The sequence below is a fragment of the Plodia interpunctella genome, chromosome Z (genome assembly GCF_027563975.2).
Source record: "Plodia interpunctella isolate USDA-ARS_2022_Savannah chromosome Z, ilPloInte3.2, whole genome shotgun sequence".
NCBI lineage: Eukaryota > Metazoa > Arthropoda > Insecta > Lepidoptera > Pyralidae > Plodia > Plodia interpunctella.
This window is the reverse complement of record NC_071324.2, coordinates 812,370-826,974: the sequence shown is the minus strand read 5'-3', so window position 1 is coordinate 826,974 and position 14,605 is coordinate 812,370. Positions and strand designations below refer to the sequence as shown.

General features: G+C 40.7%; 1 protein-coding gene across 2 annotated transcripts in view; it reads right to left on the bottom strand.

The window, feature by feature from the left end:
- Positions 1-3,659: 3,659 nt before the first annotated feature.
- The window catches only part of hiw (highwire), a 116,380-nt gene continuing 105,434 nt past the window's right edge, over positions 3,660-14,605 (bottom strand). For both annotated transcript variants that reach the window (XM_053768751.1, XM_053768752.1), the window contains exons 60-75: positions 13,369-13,483; positions 12,815-13,002; positions 12,257-12,415; positions 11,661-11,834; positions 11,448-11,561; positions 10,886-10,974; positions 10,119-10,329; positions 9,487-9,659; positions 8,727-8,910; positions 8,025-8,279; positions 7,604-7,786; positions 7,012-7,119; positions 6,330-6,530; positions 5,716-5,874; positions 5,208-5,316; positions 3,660-4,808 (exon numbers count right to left, since the gene is read on the bottom strand). In XM_053768751.1, the coding sequence (XP_053624726.1) occupies positions 4,687-4,808; positions 5,208-5,316; positions 5,716-5,874; positions 6,330-6,530; positions 7,012-7,119; positions 7,604-7,786; positions 8,025-8,279; positions 8,727-8,910; positions 9,487-9,659; positions 10,119-10,329; positions 10,886-10,974; positions 11,448-11,561; positions 11,661-11,834; positions 12,257-12,415; positions 12,815-13,002; positions 13,369-13,483 (2,544 nt within the window). In that variant the 3' untranslated portion in view covers positions 3,660-4,686. The remainder of the gene's footprint in view (positions 4,809-5,207; positions 5,317-5,715; positions 5,875-6,329; positions 6,531-7,011; positions 7,120-7,603; positions 7,787-8,024; positions 8,280-8,726; positions 8,911-9,486; positions 9,660-10,118; positions 10,330-10,885; positions 10,975-11,447; positions 11,562-11,660; positions 11,835-12,256; positions 12,416-12,814; positions 13,003-13,368; positions 13,484-14,605) is intronic.

The following is a 14,605-nucleotide window of genomic DNA, read 5'->3' as shown; positions in this document are numbered from 1 at the left end:
TTTCCACTCAAATGTCTCCTTCACTGTTGTTGTGTGAATCTGTTCGTGTATAGGTAAAACCTGCTAGAAAGTATTACGAGAGCCCCTAAACCTAGCGCCGTCGTCGCCAGGTCAGCTGAAGTGGTCGGGCACTTGGGACCGTGTTTGATAGATACGTCATTGGTTGATTTGGACTGCAATAACCCACCTAACTGATCCAGGATGTTAGATGTTGGTCGCCAGAGCCTCGTCAGTTACACTACGTCCACACTAAGCAAATAACTACTATGTGTTTCTTAATGTAGCAGTATAAAAAGAGAGATAGAAACACATTAGTTTGCTTTCAACGCCATGCCCACACCCGGCGAGTGTGGGCATGGCGTTGAAAGCGGCGGGCACCGCGTGCAGGTGAGCTTGACTTGAGCGAAAAGATGCTGTTGTCCGCTCCTTGCTCGCTGATGGATGTACAGGGAAAACTTCAAGCATGTTGTGTCGTTTAATCACGACAACATCTAAATTACTAAGGAACGATCACATGCACTTGACCATAAAATTGTGCTGAAAATATGTATATCTAAATCATTAAGTTTAGCGATCTAAATAATCATATTCTAAAGTACATTATATAAAGTCGCAAATGTTGAAATAGAAAGTGATGTGAACATTGAACTTCCAAAGTTGTTAAACAAATTTTCATGAAAAATAGAATTAAGCCTATACATTTCCTTAATATAACCGAAATAGGTACGTTTTTATATTTCGGACATTTCGGGTCGTGTTACAACAACCCGTGGTCACCGTGCGACTCTATAAAATTAATTGCTTAATGTAACGCGAAAGTTTAAAATTCGTACTGAGATAATGAGACAAATACCCGAACAGGAGTCCAACGCTGTGATTCCGCGGCAAAATCAGATGGTAGATGGTTGAAACACAGGCTATGGAGCTCGGCGATCAAACGAAGTTCTCCAAGATTCTCAAGATAATAACCCCACAAAACTCAATAGCCGTTGCCACCATAGACAACGGAAAACTGCAATTAGGATATAAAAGCAAATACAAACTCGTAAATCCGACGACTGATCCAGTACAGTAACGGTGGATAGGCGTCACAAAGGTGACAATTGCTAATTATAGTCAGTCTACTAATAAATGAGGATGTTGTGCCTCTTTAGCTGGCAACATTGAGAGTTTATCGATAAAAATTTACAGTTCCATTATATCCACCGTATTGCAATGGCAAGTAAAAATGTAGTATGTTAAAAATACATTTTCTACTTTTTATAAGAAGAAAACACGTTCGCAAGAAACATTTGTGTAAAAATATCCTTCCTGTACTAATACACAGTAACACGGGATTTGCGACATTGCAAACGGTGATTATCTCAAAAATTAAATGAAAAGTTCCGTATGAGATGATACGACTTGTTCGCTTAGCTTGCTCGTAAAGTACGTGATTATTTTTACAAGTGGGATTGCCATCGGCTTTGATTTTTTCCTTTACCACATAAAATTTGCAGGTTTCCTCGCTTGTTTTGTAATATGTTTTGTGGGCGTAAGTACTAAATGAAAAGAAAATTAAGTTATCAAAATGAATATATATTTACAATTTCTCTCAATCTTTACATTTTTCGGGTTGCATTCAAAGTTCTGTGACAGATCCAAGCCAATAAAAAATAAATAAATGAATTAATATTCTCGTCTGTGTATTTACCAACAGCCGTCTGCATAACGTCAACCGTTTTCGTCAATACTGTTGAAATCAAAGCTGTCAAGGCTTTTTAGAATTTAGTCACCTCTTACGACATCCAAAGAAAATACGGAGAGGTCCTATTCTAAGTTGGAAACCACACTCCTTAAATAATCGTAATATTGTGAAAAACGAAATATCGGTTTATAAATACCCATTGCCTGTCGCGTAGGAGGAATGTTTGGTTGTTGTAGTAAACTACGGAACCCTAAGCGGTGCGTGGCCGGACACGCGCTTAAGTTTATGCATATTTTTGTGTTGAGTCTAACTTATGCCATCAAAAACACGCTGCTTAATTGCTGCGTCATTCAGCTCAGCTTTTAACCGTAAAAAGGTAGGATTCATGTAATACCAAGTCGATCAATTTATTTAGTCCCTACTTAAGGGACCTTCTTAAGTTATTACGCAAGTTATTATCATATCAATATTTAATAATACTTAAAGGTTTTAAATAAATAGATTGGCCATTTCAATATAATATCTTTGGTTTCTAATCTGGGGGCACGGCAGGGGGCACTGCCCCTAACTAAAGATATTCTATTCTGTTCGTATTTAATACAAACAATATAGGGGACCTGCGAGGGGTTATTACTAAGCACGTAGGTGCCGTGTGGTATAAACCCGCGCCGGCCTTTACACGATCTGCGCGGTGCAGTCATCAACCGCTCGGCACCTGAATTCGAACCGATGTTGTAATAGTAATTTTTGTAGAAACGTTAGCCTGTTTATTGACATAGTACATTATCGTCGTCAGATTTTGTCGAGTTCATAATTTCAGTAGAAAGTAATTAATCGCATAATTCCAATACATTGTTAAATAGTTTTACGATTTGAGTTATATTAAGGGTAATTGTGGACCTTGGTCGATGATTGCACCATATGCTGTATACCTTGAGAAACTATGGAGAACTTTTTTAGATTGTCAAACTATTTAGCCCATGTTTCAACCTTACCTACCATCGCATCTACCGCTGATGAAACAGCGTTTGGACTTTGGAAAATGCACGCATAAAAGTTATTTTCTTCAATATAACAATTAAAACGGGAAATGTATAGGATTTTTTTTTCAATAACGGGCAAGAAAATTGATATTATTAATTTATATTTACATGTAAAAAGACAACAAAACAATTGGCGAACTTCACAAGTCCAATGTCAACGTCATTTACCTCGTAGAGAACCTCCGAACAACACAAAGTTTCTGTCGAGTAAACTTCATATTATCCTTCCTCTAAAATTTAAATGCTGCCGCGATTTCATGAGACAGGAACGTACAGGCCATCTTACCTGTTCATCCATACTTTTTTAATTTTTTTATTTAACTATGAGTGATATCTGTAACGACTGACTATCAATGTTACGTAATCGTTAATTATAATTATATATATCACCTATTGTATATCTATTATTATAAGTTGAACATAGAAATTTTCATGTTATTTTCTGTAATAAAAGTCGATTCCCTAATAAATAAACAAATCAACGCGTTTAATCGGCACCATTGCCACGGTCCGATGGTTACGCAACCCAACCTCAAAATACTGAGATAAACATAATATTACACGTAATAAAGTATATTACATTAGCCATGATAACACACAAAAATGTAAACCTTTTCACCTGAATCCAAGCACAGAAATAAGACCTCGATTTGATGTCCACTACACTACAAATGCCGTTAAAATTCACTACATCACGAGTAGAGTAGATTTGAGTAGCCATATTCACATGAAGTTGACATGTTAGTCTAACCATATTATTGATTGATAGTGATTTTATTTTTGATGATGGAAGTTTTTTTTAATATACTACTAAGTAAACAAACAGGCACGTGGCCCACCTGATGGTAAGGGGTCACAACAGCCAATGAACACAACAAATGCAACACCTGGGTGTCATTGGTACACGCATTGCTTACTTCGTGACTTAGGGTCTTATGCAATAGTATTCTGTTATTAAACTGTCTCTCTCACCCTTCAAACCGAAACACAACAATGCAAGCACTGCTGTTTGGCGCTTGAAATAGATGAGTGTGAGGTACCCACGCAGGCGACCTTTGTAACAGATTTTCCTTTGGTATTATATTAATATATAAAAGTCTAATACGAAAGTCATATACAGCTAATAGCGAAATTAACCGGACTGAACCATCGCAGCCGAATGAATTATCTTGTGTTTGGTGTTTCTTTTGGTGATGGCCGCTTGGGTTTATTAACAATTTGTTTTCATACCTAGGTCAGGTATGAAAAAAAATTGTCAACAAGCCTATTCATAACAGCAATACGGAACTTTTTCAATTGAATTTTCAGTTGTAGTACTGGTGTACCGTTGGAATCTTACGTCTGTCGCGAAACAATGATGACATTAGGATTTAGTGATATGTCCACTAAAACTAGGTCTGTTTCACCGCTTGAAGATAAATTATCGGATAGTCTAATGTAACATATAGTATATATAACATGACAACTGTATTTCACAAGTGTTGGGTAGGACTAACTGGCCAATCATTACAGGCCTATGATGACTGTACCTATGGGTGTTAAACTGTCAGATTATAATAACATCTTGCTTATCCTTGCGGGAAACAGGCGCAGTTACTTATTATCCGGAATTGGTGATTACTAAACTGTTTCTATTTGTTCCATTGTTTGATGAAATATTAATTTTATCAATAAGTGTCCCGCGTCTGTTTCCCGCAAGGATAAGCAAAGACTGGCAATCAATTGGCGAAATGTTTGTCGATAGATTCCAAACTGAAAACCGGCGTGACTAGTAGATAGTATCGATGCAATGAAGGCTAACGCGATTGAATCCTCCGCTGGAGGCGCTAGTATAGTAAGGTCCAAGGCATATTTATGTTGGCTTTTATAAAATGACACCTATAGTGAACAGGATCTCACTCGCCGCTGGCGCCACCTAGTGAGCGAAAAGCGATAACCCTCGTATACAATGTTCGTTTAGAAACCCTGTGTGTGCCGACAGACACCGCAGCCAAGCGCGAACTCTTCCCCCGTGGGCGGGTGTTGGATGTGGAGGGGACATTCTTCTGCGGACCCCGGTAGTTGCTCGCCTTTGGGACCTAAAGGGACAATCATATGTTCAGATACACAGACTGATATTTTGTAGGTCTGTTGAGATTTAAGAGAAATACAGTCGACTGCAGCGGAAATAGCGGTGAATTTGTAATGAATTTATATAGCTTGGTATGCTATTGGCAATACAAGTTTTCTTTTTTTACATAATTTTATGACAAATTTCAGAATCATAATTAAATTAGTGAATTTATTAATTAAATCTGGATCAACATTATAATATACGATTGAGCGGAAAATTTGAAAGCAAATAAAAGTGAGATTTAAACATATATTACTATATATGTGTGTGTGTGTGTGTGTGTATTTATATAAAACTCTTATTGTTATTATAATATCAATCTGTGTATTGTGAAGAAAATAAAGAGATTTTAATTTGAACTCACCAGCCGGGCATTGCGGAAGTAAATGTCGCGGGATGTTGGTCACCCGTTGGAAATCGTCGTGGCAAGCGTTGCAGAAGTGCGACGTGCCGAAACAGAAGAACACCGCCACCTAGCGGGCAAAAATGGAACTAGTGAGGATAAATGTTGAAATAACAGTCCTTTTTCTCGCTAATTACATACGTGAATATAATCGTCATCATCATCAAATAATGGATGAAAAGTTTAAACAAAAAACATACTCAAGGTCGGAAATGAGCTAGCTTCTTTTTGTGTGTTATTGCTAACACTGATGTCAGAATTTACTTAAGTCGCCTAAAGGCATCTGACATGACTTACATACCGCCAACGAATGCACGATGATAATGAAACAAGTGGTCGATGAAAAGTCTATAGACGAGTCAGATTGGTATAACAAACTCATGTGAAACGAACACAGGCTGACGGTCTTAACCGATGGGCCACCACCGCCTCAGTTTAATCAGTTAGCTGGTGAAGAAGGGGAACTTACGGAGCAGCAGTAGCGACACTTGTACTCTAGGAAGTCGGCGCCGTGCTTGGGGCAGGTGCGTGCGCCGGCGACGTCGCTGCAGCCGCCGCACACCAGCTCCGTCGGCTCCCAGTAGCCACTCGTCTCCGCTTCGCAGCGGGCCAACCCGCCGAAGTATGCCTGGTGCACAAAGCGATGTTGATACAACATCAACATCGATATCAACATCATCTAAGATTGAGGAGTTGGTGGAGTTGCTTCCATTGCTCTCTCTCTTTATTCTTGATACAACATGCGCCTATTCAATGTCAATTAGAAAATATCCTTTTCAAGTGTACTTAACTTATTAAAATGTGGTACTTATACTTCAAGCGGGGATAGTGAAAAGTTGAACAGAAACAACAGAAAGATGTCGATCTCCGCTTCTGTTGCCAGATTTTGTCTTTTTGATTTTCTCGCGGCTTCTTCTCTATATGCCGTGAAATATCGACACTCGCCGTGGTGTGGTGTTGTATGGAACACTATGGGAGACCACGTCGGATCCACTTTTTACGACTGCTGCTACTGTCTAGGAAAAGGTACACGAAAGAGACAGAATCATATAAATGACAAAAATATGAGTAAGCGGGACTCACCTTCTCACACTTATGGCACACATAATAAGCGTATCTCTCCATAGCGTACACCGCCAAATCTTGCGGCAGTCGCTTGGTAGCGGAGGTCGGCGCCGCGACGCCCTCATACTCCAATCTCATGAGAGCCTTCCGCTTCACTTCGTCGTACAGACGCTTGATTGGATGTAGCAGTTCTTCTAAGGTCCAATGGTCCATATCCTCCTGCATATTTTATTGGTTTGAAACAAGGATATAATAGTGGAATAGAAGTATATTCGACATGTCAAGCCGCAATAAATAATACGCTTTTCTGACACAATGAAAGTATATAAGTCTTTCCATGTGTTTAGTGTCACGTTTCCGTTTCTATCGATTACAATTTTCTTTTCTGACACCTTTAGGAGGACACATCAAACAGACTGAGTTAGCCACTAAGTAAGTCCGAAACTTGCGTTATGGGATATTAAAGCAACGATACGATTTATTATTTTGAAATAACGCAATTTATAGGATATCTGCAAAGAAACAGCAACTCTTCACCCGAATTTGACAGCTCGTGTGATCAGACATCCGGCCGTAAAACCACAGAGGAATTTAAAAAGAATTATGTACATTTTGGCGAAGCTTCGAGACGTCACAGACAAAAATGCATACAACTTTAGAGGAATACGCTCAAATGGGAGAGAGTGTGTTAGTAGGTCACCTTGCATATAGGACACTGCGCGAAGGAGAAGGTGATCCTGGGTCCGATCCACTTGTTGGCGAGGACCTTCTTGCAGCAGTGCAGGTGGAACACGTGGCCGCATTTTAGCTGGTTACACAAATATTCAGTTAGCATCTTAAAAGTAGCTATACACTTATATTACTTTAAGTCAAGCTATAGTTGAAATTCTATTGTCGGTAAATCTCACATCATTAAATTTAATATTCTGATTCAAATTACTCAGTCAAAAATAGAAAATAATAGATTATATTCGGTTTAATAAAAAGATTTGGTTTTCGTTAGTTATCGTTAATTATTCTACGTTTATTTTGATTATTTTCTATCTATATTCGTTATGTTCGAACTGAGTGTGTGCAGTTGTGTGTTTGGATGTTGATTTAGAGTGGAAAACCTTTTTCAGGTAAGAAATTTGATTATTGCACTATCACAAGAATAGTTATAAAATAGAATACGAAAATGTTACTCAACGCCCCTGCGTGGTACCAATACAAAGTATTCACCAATTTTGTCTAAGCGCATCTACTGGTAAAGTTCTGACGATGCTGATTCTGTTCGGTGTCAAGCTCATTACCTGTATAGAGGGCGCTGCCTGCAGCGGGTCGGTGAAGCAGATCATGCACATGTCGTCGGCGTCCTGCCTCAGGTCCGCGCCGGCGCAGCCGAACAGACACGGCAGGCACGTGGGCTCGCAGCGCACGCCGCCGCACGCGTGCCCGCAGCTCAGCACGCGGTTGCACGCCGTGCGACCATGCTCCTGAGTGAGCGGGATGTAGGTTAGGGAGGCATTGGCGTCACCACAGACAATAGCCAAGTCAAATCAAATACCTTTTTCGTGTTTCAGAAACAAATTCTGAATAAATTATTTGATTTCGATTTAGAAAGGGCAAAAATAATAAATGCTGGTTTAATGTCGTCAAGAAAGATATGAGTGCCTATGTGTGTGTGTGGTTGAACCAAAAAACAGTCAAATAAAAGAGGGCGACCAGCGATACCTGGCACTGCTGATCAGCGCAGACGTTGCCAATAGCCAGCAGGCCAGTAGTGGCGCGGGTTCCGCAGAAGCGGCAGACGCCGGCGACGCCGCCGCCCGCCGCCACCGCCAGCGGGTCGGCCTCCTCCAGCGCACGGAACTCCGCCAGGCCCTTCAGCGTGCGCCGGTCCACCAGCAGCAGCAGCCAGAACAGCTTCGCGCGCCCGCAGCCCTCGTGGATGTCGATGCGGATCGCGCTCTCCTCCTCTTTGCACACCTGCACACAAATTATTGATTAGACCTCTATTCATGAAAAAGTTAAAAGTTAAGTTATAAACTAAAGTTTGTTTAGTCTCCTTTTCTTAATATAAAAAATTTGTTAATATCATAAAATACGATTGAAATAAATGGAATAAGGATACCAAGATTCTTCAAGAACTTCGGAACCTTTATTTCTAATGTCATTGTAAAATATTAAAATATTGATTCAACTAAAGCTAAACTAAAATCCACAAAAATGAGTAGATTCACAGTTGAAAACCGAAAAAGACCGAACCGAGACGACAAAATGAAACAGGAATATATTGCTGAGTAAAATAGTAACGGAACAAAATGAAAGGAATTAACGTAATGTATCGACCTCAAAAAGTGGAGAAAATGGTCAAGAAGAAGGACAAAAGAAATTTGCGATAAAAAGATATAACCTCCAGTTTAGTTAGTATACCTGTCGCTGATGCGTCCTGGCGTTCCTGTTGAGGTGCAGGAAGCGGTCGCACTCTGCGCACAAAGCGCCGCAAGTTCGGCATTCCACCACAGCGATGGTGGCGCCGTCGTCGTGGTTGGAGCAGAACGGACGCACTTCCGGCACTTCCCGCCGAGAATCGCGACCGTCTACTGCGCCGTTTACCCTAAAATTAAATATATTTATTTGTAAATGCAGGTGGAGACAAAAGACCACGAAGCGTATTTTTTAATGTATCATGGTCTTTTTCGGCTAAAGTACAGAAAAGAAAATAGGTTGTGTGAAGACATTACCATTAAAATACAACTACTCGAAAATATTATTTACTATATTGTATTATTGTATATAATATGTAATAGACGACCTCGGTGGTGCAGTGGTAAGGTTCTTGCCACTGAACCGAGAGGTCCCGGGTTCGATCCCCGGTCGGGTCATGATGGAAAATGATCTTTTTCTGATTGGCCCGGGTCTTGGATGTTTATCTATAATATGTATTTGTTATAAAATATAGTATCGTTGAGTTAGTATCCCATAACACAAGTCTCGAACTTACTTTGGGGCTAGCTCAATCTGTGTGATTTGTCCTAATATATTAAAAAAAAAAAAAAAAAATTAAAAAAAAAATAGAAATATTGTTTATTTACTTTACTTCGCGGTTTAGGATGTTAGAAGCGACGATAGATTTTTTTTTTTAATAAATTATTCAACCACATAACTTTTGTATAGATAATTATTAACTCACACATCAACGTAGGCCTGCTCGCAGATGCAAAGCGCGGCCAACGCGAGCCACATATCAGAAGAGGCCAAACACCTGGCCGGCTGGCGGGACTCCTCGCTGAGCTGGCCCACCTGGGCCACATAGTTGGCCAGCGCGGCCCGTGTCTCTGGGCCCCAGCCTCGAGACAACTTGTCCTGGAGATGAGAGGGTAAATAAATATATATAGTATTATGGAATTAAGAAAAAATACAAAACAGAATACTATCTACTTTCAGAAATATTGAGCACATAAATCTAAATATTTACCTCAGCAATATTCAGGCGTTAAGAATAGATAATTAATTTAATCTCGTTTGATGAGCAGTCGTGCCGCTATATAACATAGCTCACCACTCGAGATAGGTCATGACATTACTGGCACTTGGTGTTACACTTAAACATATGCCACCGTACAACATATGCCGCCGAAGTCAGACGACGCGAACACCCGAACGTTGCGTAATTTGTATGAGAGCTTTTATTTACCGCCATGAAAAACCAGCAATGTTTCTGTCAAAGTTTGATAAACTTTATCACGATAATGTATAGTCGGCCTGAAGGGCTCATGAAAGTGCTACTAGGATTATTTTGACGATCGAATTCTCAATGTTTACCTCAGCCATATCGGATAGCAGTTTGGCGACCAACTGCGCATGTTTGTTCGTGGTCTCCCCCCTCATGAACCAGGTGTTGGGAAGGGAGGACGCTATGCTGGACGCCATGGTGGCCGAGGTCGTCTGCCCAGCTTGGCTGATGCCCTTCAGCTTCACTTGGATAGTTATCGCCTTGCCGAGGTAGGCTACGAGGTGATCTAGTAACGTGACCCTGGAATGGACATACAATCCTAAGGAACCACTTCAAATAAAATATGATATTGTAATGTGACAGATAATCTAACTGCTAGACTAATATGCCTGAAGTGACTGTTATGCCTGTGTGACCAGTTAACTCTATCTAACACTTGTGAAACATAATTTTAACGTTTTGTCTTGACATATAAACTATCAGTTATTTTATCAGCAAACGGTGAAACAAAAACGTAAATTTAACTCTGGTATCTCGTCTAGATGGAGAACACATCGGGTCTAAGAAAATCCAGATAAGGGAAGATACTTTTTGGCACTTTTCTCACCGAAAATTTTAGTTGACTAGACCACTAATCTACGTATTTAAAACTCCGAAATTCAGGAGTCAAATGAAATGAAATCATCGTAAGAAAGGTTTAGATAGTTTAATTTAGTCACATTATCCATATAGCAAACAAAACTAAGATAAAATATATCAGAAAACGACGTTCGACAAAAATATATTCCTTGTATTTCCAATTCATTACCCAAATTCGAAGAAGCACATTGTACAAACTTATCGAAATGGCACTCACCTGGTATTAGGGTCATTTTTGCAGTTGATAGCCGCAAACATTTTCTGCGGCGGTATTTCACTTATGATGCGACGAAGAAGCGATATTACCTGTGGACCATTTGCTACACTTATTTAAACTATCGTCGAAATAAAACTATGTTTTGTACTTCAAATAGGATTCTTTGTAGCTCCTGGATTCCAAAATATACTCCAAAATTTGTTATCGACAGTTAGTAACTAATTTTTCTCGAGAAGCAATATGTATGGAGTAGAATGTAGAGTACTTTTCACCCCGGGAAAATAACTGTTTCCGTGGGAAATTTACGCTAAACACGATAACACGATAAACAAACTTGTAAACTCTCAGCTTTGACATTAGATATTTATTTGTGAAACAACTAGGTTGCCAAAATTCCGCTTTTTCATTGGTTGCAACCTTGCTCTATGGTCTATGACCTAGATGCGCGCTTAGAGTATTGTTTGATGACATCATTTGTCACGTGACATAGTATTAGCGCTAGGAAAAAATTTGATTTATAGGAATCGATGTACTTTTCTAGTAGCCAATTAGCCACACTTACTTGTCGTTGCACTCGCTCGCTGCCGGTGTGGAGCAGCGCCAGTAGATCGGCGAGCAGCTCGGTCTGCTGGGCCAAGTGCGCTCGCCCCACCGCACTGCCGCTTAGAGCCAGTAGCTGGAGCGAATTGTCAAAATTGTTGTCCATTCAAATTCAATATTCTATGTTCAACTTAAGATTATGTACGTCACTCATTAATTTCAAATAAAGACTGACCAGAGAAAGCATTTCAAAGCAGTAGTTGTCCTGCGCGTGGAGCACCGCTTCGCTCGCTCGCTCGGAAGCGCGCTCGCTCGCCCGCTCGGCGTCCGCGCACAGCAGCGCCGTCTCCCAGTCATCGCGCACGCGTCCCGCCTCGCAGCCGATGGCCAGCACGATGTGGGACATCACCTACGTGTATATATTTTTATTCAAAAAGGCCTAAATAATAATAATAATATTTCTTTTGAATCATCATAATTTCCCCTTATTACCTGCCTAGAAATTCTTGAACAGCAAACTCTTCAACAGGATAAGATTGAACCGCACCGGAGGCGAGAAACCCAAAGATTAATATTCTCGCTAAGATCTACGTTAATTAATTTCTGCTTTTGTGTTCTAATGCTAAAAACTCCATATTTACATAACGCAATAATTATCTTTTTATTCTTATTTGGAGAAACCAACAACCAAACTAACCTACGATGCAGTCCCCTATATTGATCGAGGTCCGGTCGCCGAGTTCTACTGATCGAAAATGGCTTAAAGTTTAAAACCACCGCCTCTATACTCTTGTACTCCAAAACCTTACATCTACCAGACTGTGAGCCCACCTGGCGCTGCAGAGACGTGAGCTTGTGTCCCGCGAACAGGATCCCGACCACGTGTTCGCGGAGGTCGCTGTCGTCAGCCGCGGGTTCCTCCCCCCCTGCAGCTTCAGCCCCTGACTCGCTTCCGCTGCGTTGCTCCCATTCTAATAGTTTCCCGAATATCTGTAAATAGTATAATAAGTGAAAATGGTGTCTATTACTGAATAACTCTCTGGTTTCAACTGTTGAGTATTGTATTATCAGTGTCACATACATTATAATCACGCCTATCTCCCATGGCGGTAGGTAGAGACTAGGGATTTCCACTTACCACGATGCTGACATGTCTCACTCGCTTCGTCAAATTAATATATCACTACATAGTATAAATACAAAGTCGCTTCCGTTGTCTGTCTGAATGTAAATACCCATAGAACTTTAACTATGTAACTGATTTTGATGCGGGTTTTTTAAATAGATTTCTGGGGAAGGTTTATTGTGTATAATTTATTATGGTTTCACCCGAGCAAAGCCGAGACGGGCCGCTAGTCAACCTTTAAATAAATAAATAAGGGAGGTCACCTGCGATGTCAGCAGCCGGAACACCCGCAGCGTGTCGCCCTCGGCCAGCCGGTGAAGGACGTGTGCGGGGCCGGCGGGGGCGGGAGGAGCGGGCGCGGGCGCCGCCAGCACGCGCACTTGGCGCACGCGCACGGCCGGCTCCGGCCCGCGCAGCTCGCAGCGCACTCGCACTGACGGACTTGTTAGCCCTGGTGTGGAATTCAACATCAACAACTCGTATCTACCACGTAACAACCAGTTACGAAGGGAATTTATAAATTGAGTATTTTTCATGGTCACGTTCGCTACACGCTGCCAGAACTGGCCTATGCCAGAAGAGCGAAAGTGCAGAGGGGAATGAGATGGCGGGCAATATCGAAGGTTACAAGGATGGCAACAGGTCAACTGATATTTGTGAAAAAAGGAAGGGAAGGCGGCCCATGATTTTTTTGAGTATTTATTTTTTTAATAGCTTATTAAAAAATAAATAAATCAATAGGCTAATAAAAAATAAATACTCCTCAAGAGACACAGCACATATTGATTTAAACGACAGTTAAGTAAAGGTGACGTACTTGGTAACGTGTAGCAGAGCCACGTGGCAGCCTTGGGGTCCACCTCAATGTCCTGCATGTGGAACATCTCACTGGACCCTCCCGCGTACAGGAACGAGATCAGCAACGTTTTGTTCTGAAAAACACTATGGCTAAGGCATGTGCCGACTAAAATCGATATTAGTCCCAAAATAAAAGAATTGGCAACTAACCTCAACTACTTACTAATTCTTTCATTTTGGGAGTCCGTATGACGGTGAATCCAGAGTCATCTTATCTAGATTAATAAATCTTGTTCTATTTTTATACAAGTATACTTTTATGTTGTAAAAATGTAAATAATTTAAGTGAAAATTGATCAATTGCGATAATTTACATTCAATTAAATAATATATTATAAAAAAATATATTGTAATTAAAATTATATACTGAATCACACGGATTTGCAGTGAACTCCTACAGAAATTGAAACTATAGTCGATATCTCCGTCGATAATTACACGTGAGTCATTCATATTTTTAATTATATGTCTATTTGTCACGTTAAGTTAAAAATATAAGTTTCTTCAAATAATTTTTCTTCATTGTTGCTTGTCTTCGGGCGATGAGTTCTTACTTGGATCCCAACCTAGGCGCTGCAGGGTATCTACTAATGATAAGAAGGTAGACCATGCAGTGCTCCAAGTTAAGAGCCAAGAAACTTGGTATCCATCGGAGAACCTCTTCGCATAGACTGCGGTGACTGCTTGCCTTCAGTTGTAGTCTCGGAGAGGTCCCTAGAGGAAACAAATGCGTACGAACATCATCCTGGAATCAATTTTTTAGACATATACGCAATAATAGAAGAGTGCCAGATGTGACAGACAAAGCTGAAATCGGGGCAAATTTTTTTTTTAATAAAAACAGACTATATCCCTTTCGGGGCAGAGAGCCCCCCCCCTAGAGACTCGAAGGCCACGTTTGGATGTTGCCAAAATATTGAGTCTATCTGACAGCGTTTAAAAAGTAGCATTGACCACCGACCTGACCTGAACATTTGACGTCAGTCTATATAAGTCCCTCCAAGATCAACTTGCCGAACGCGAGACATTGGAGAAAAATATATAAAATAATTGCCCTGATTCGGCCCCGTCAGTCACATCTGGCCCTCTCCCATTATTAAGGGTAGGTATAAAAAATTGATTCCAGGGGGAGGTTCGGACGAATTGGTTCCCCCTAGGGCCCCCGCCAATGGGGTAGTGGCGTACTTGCTGATCAT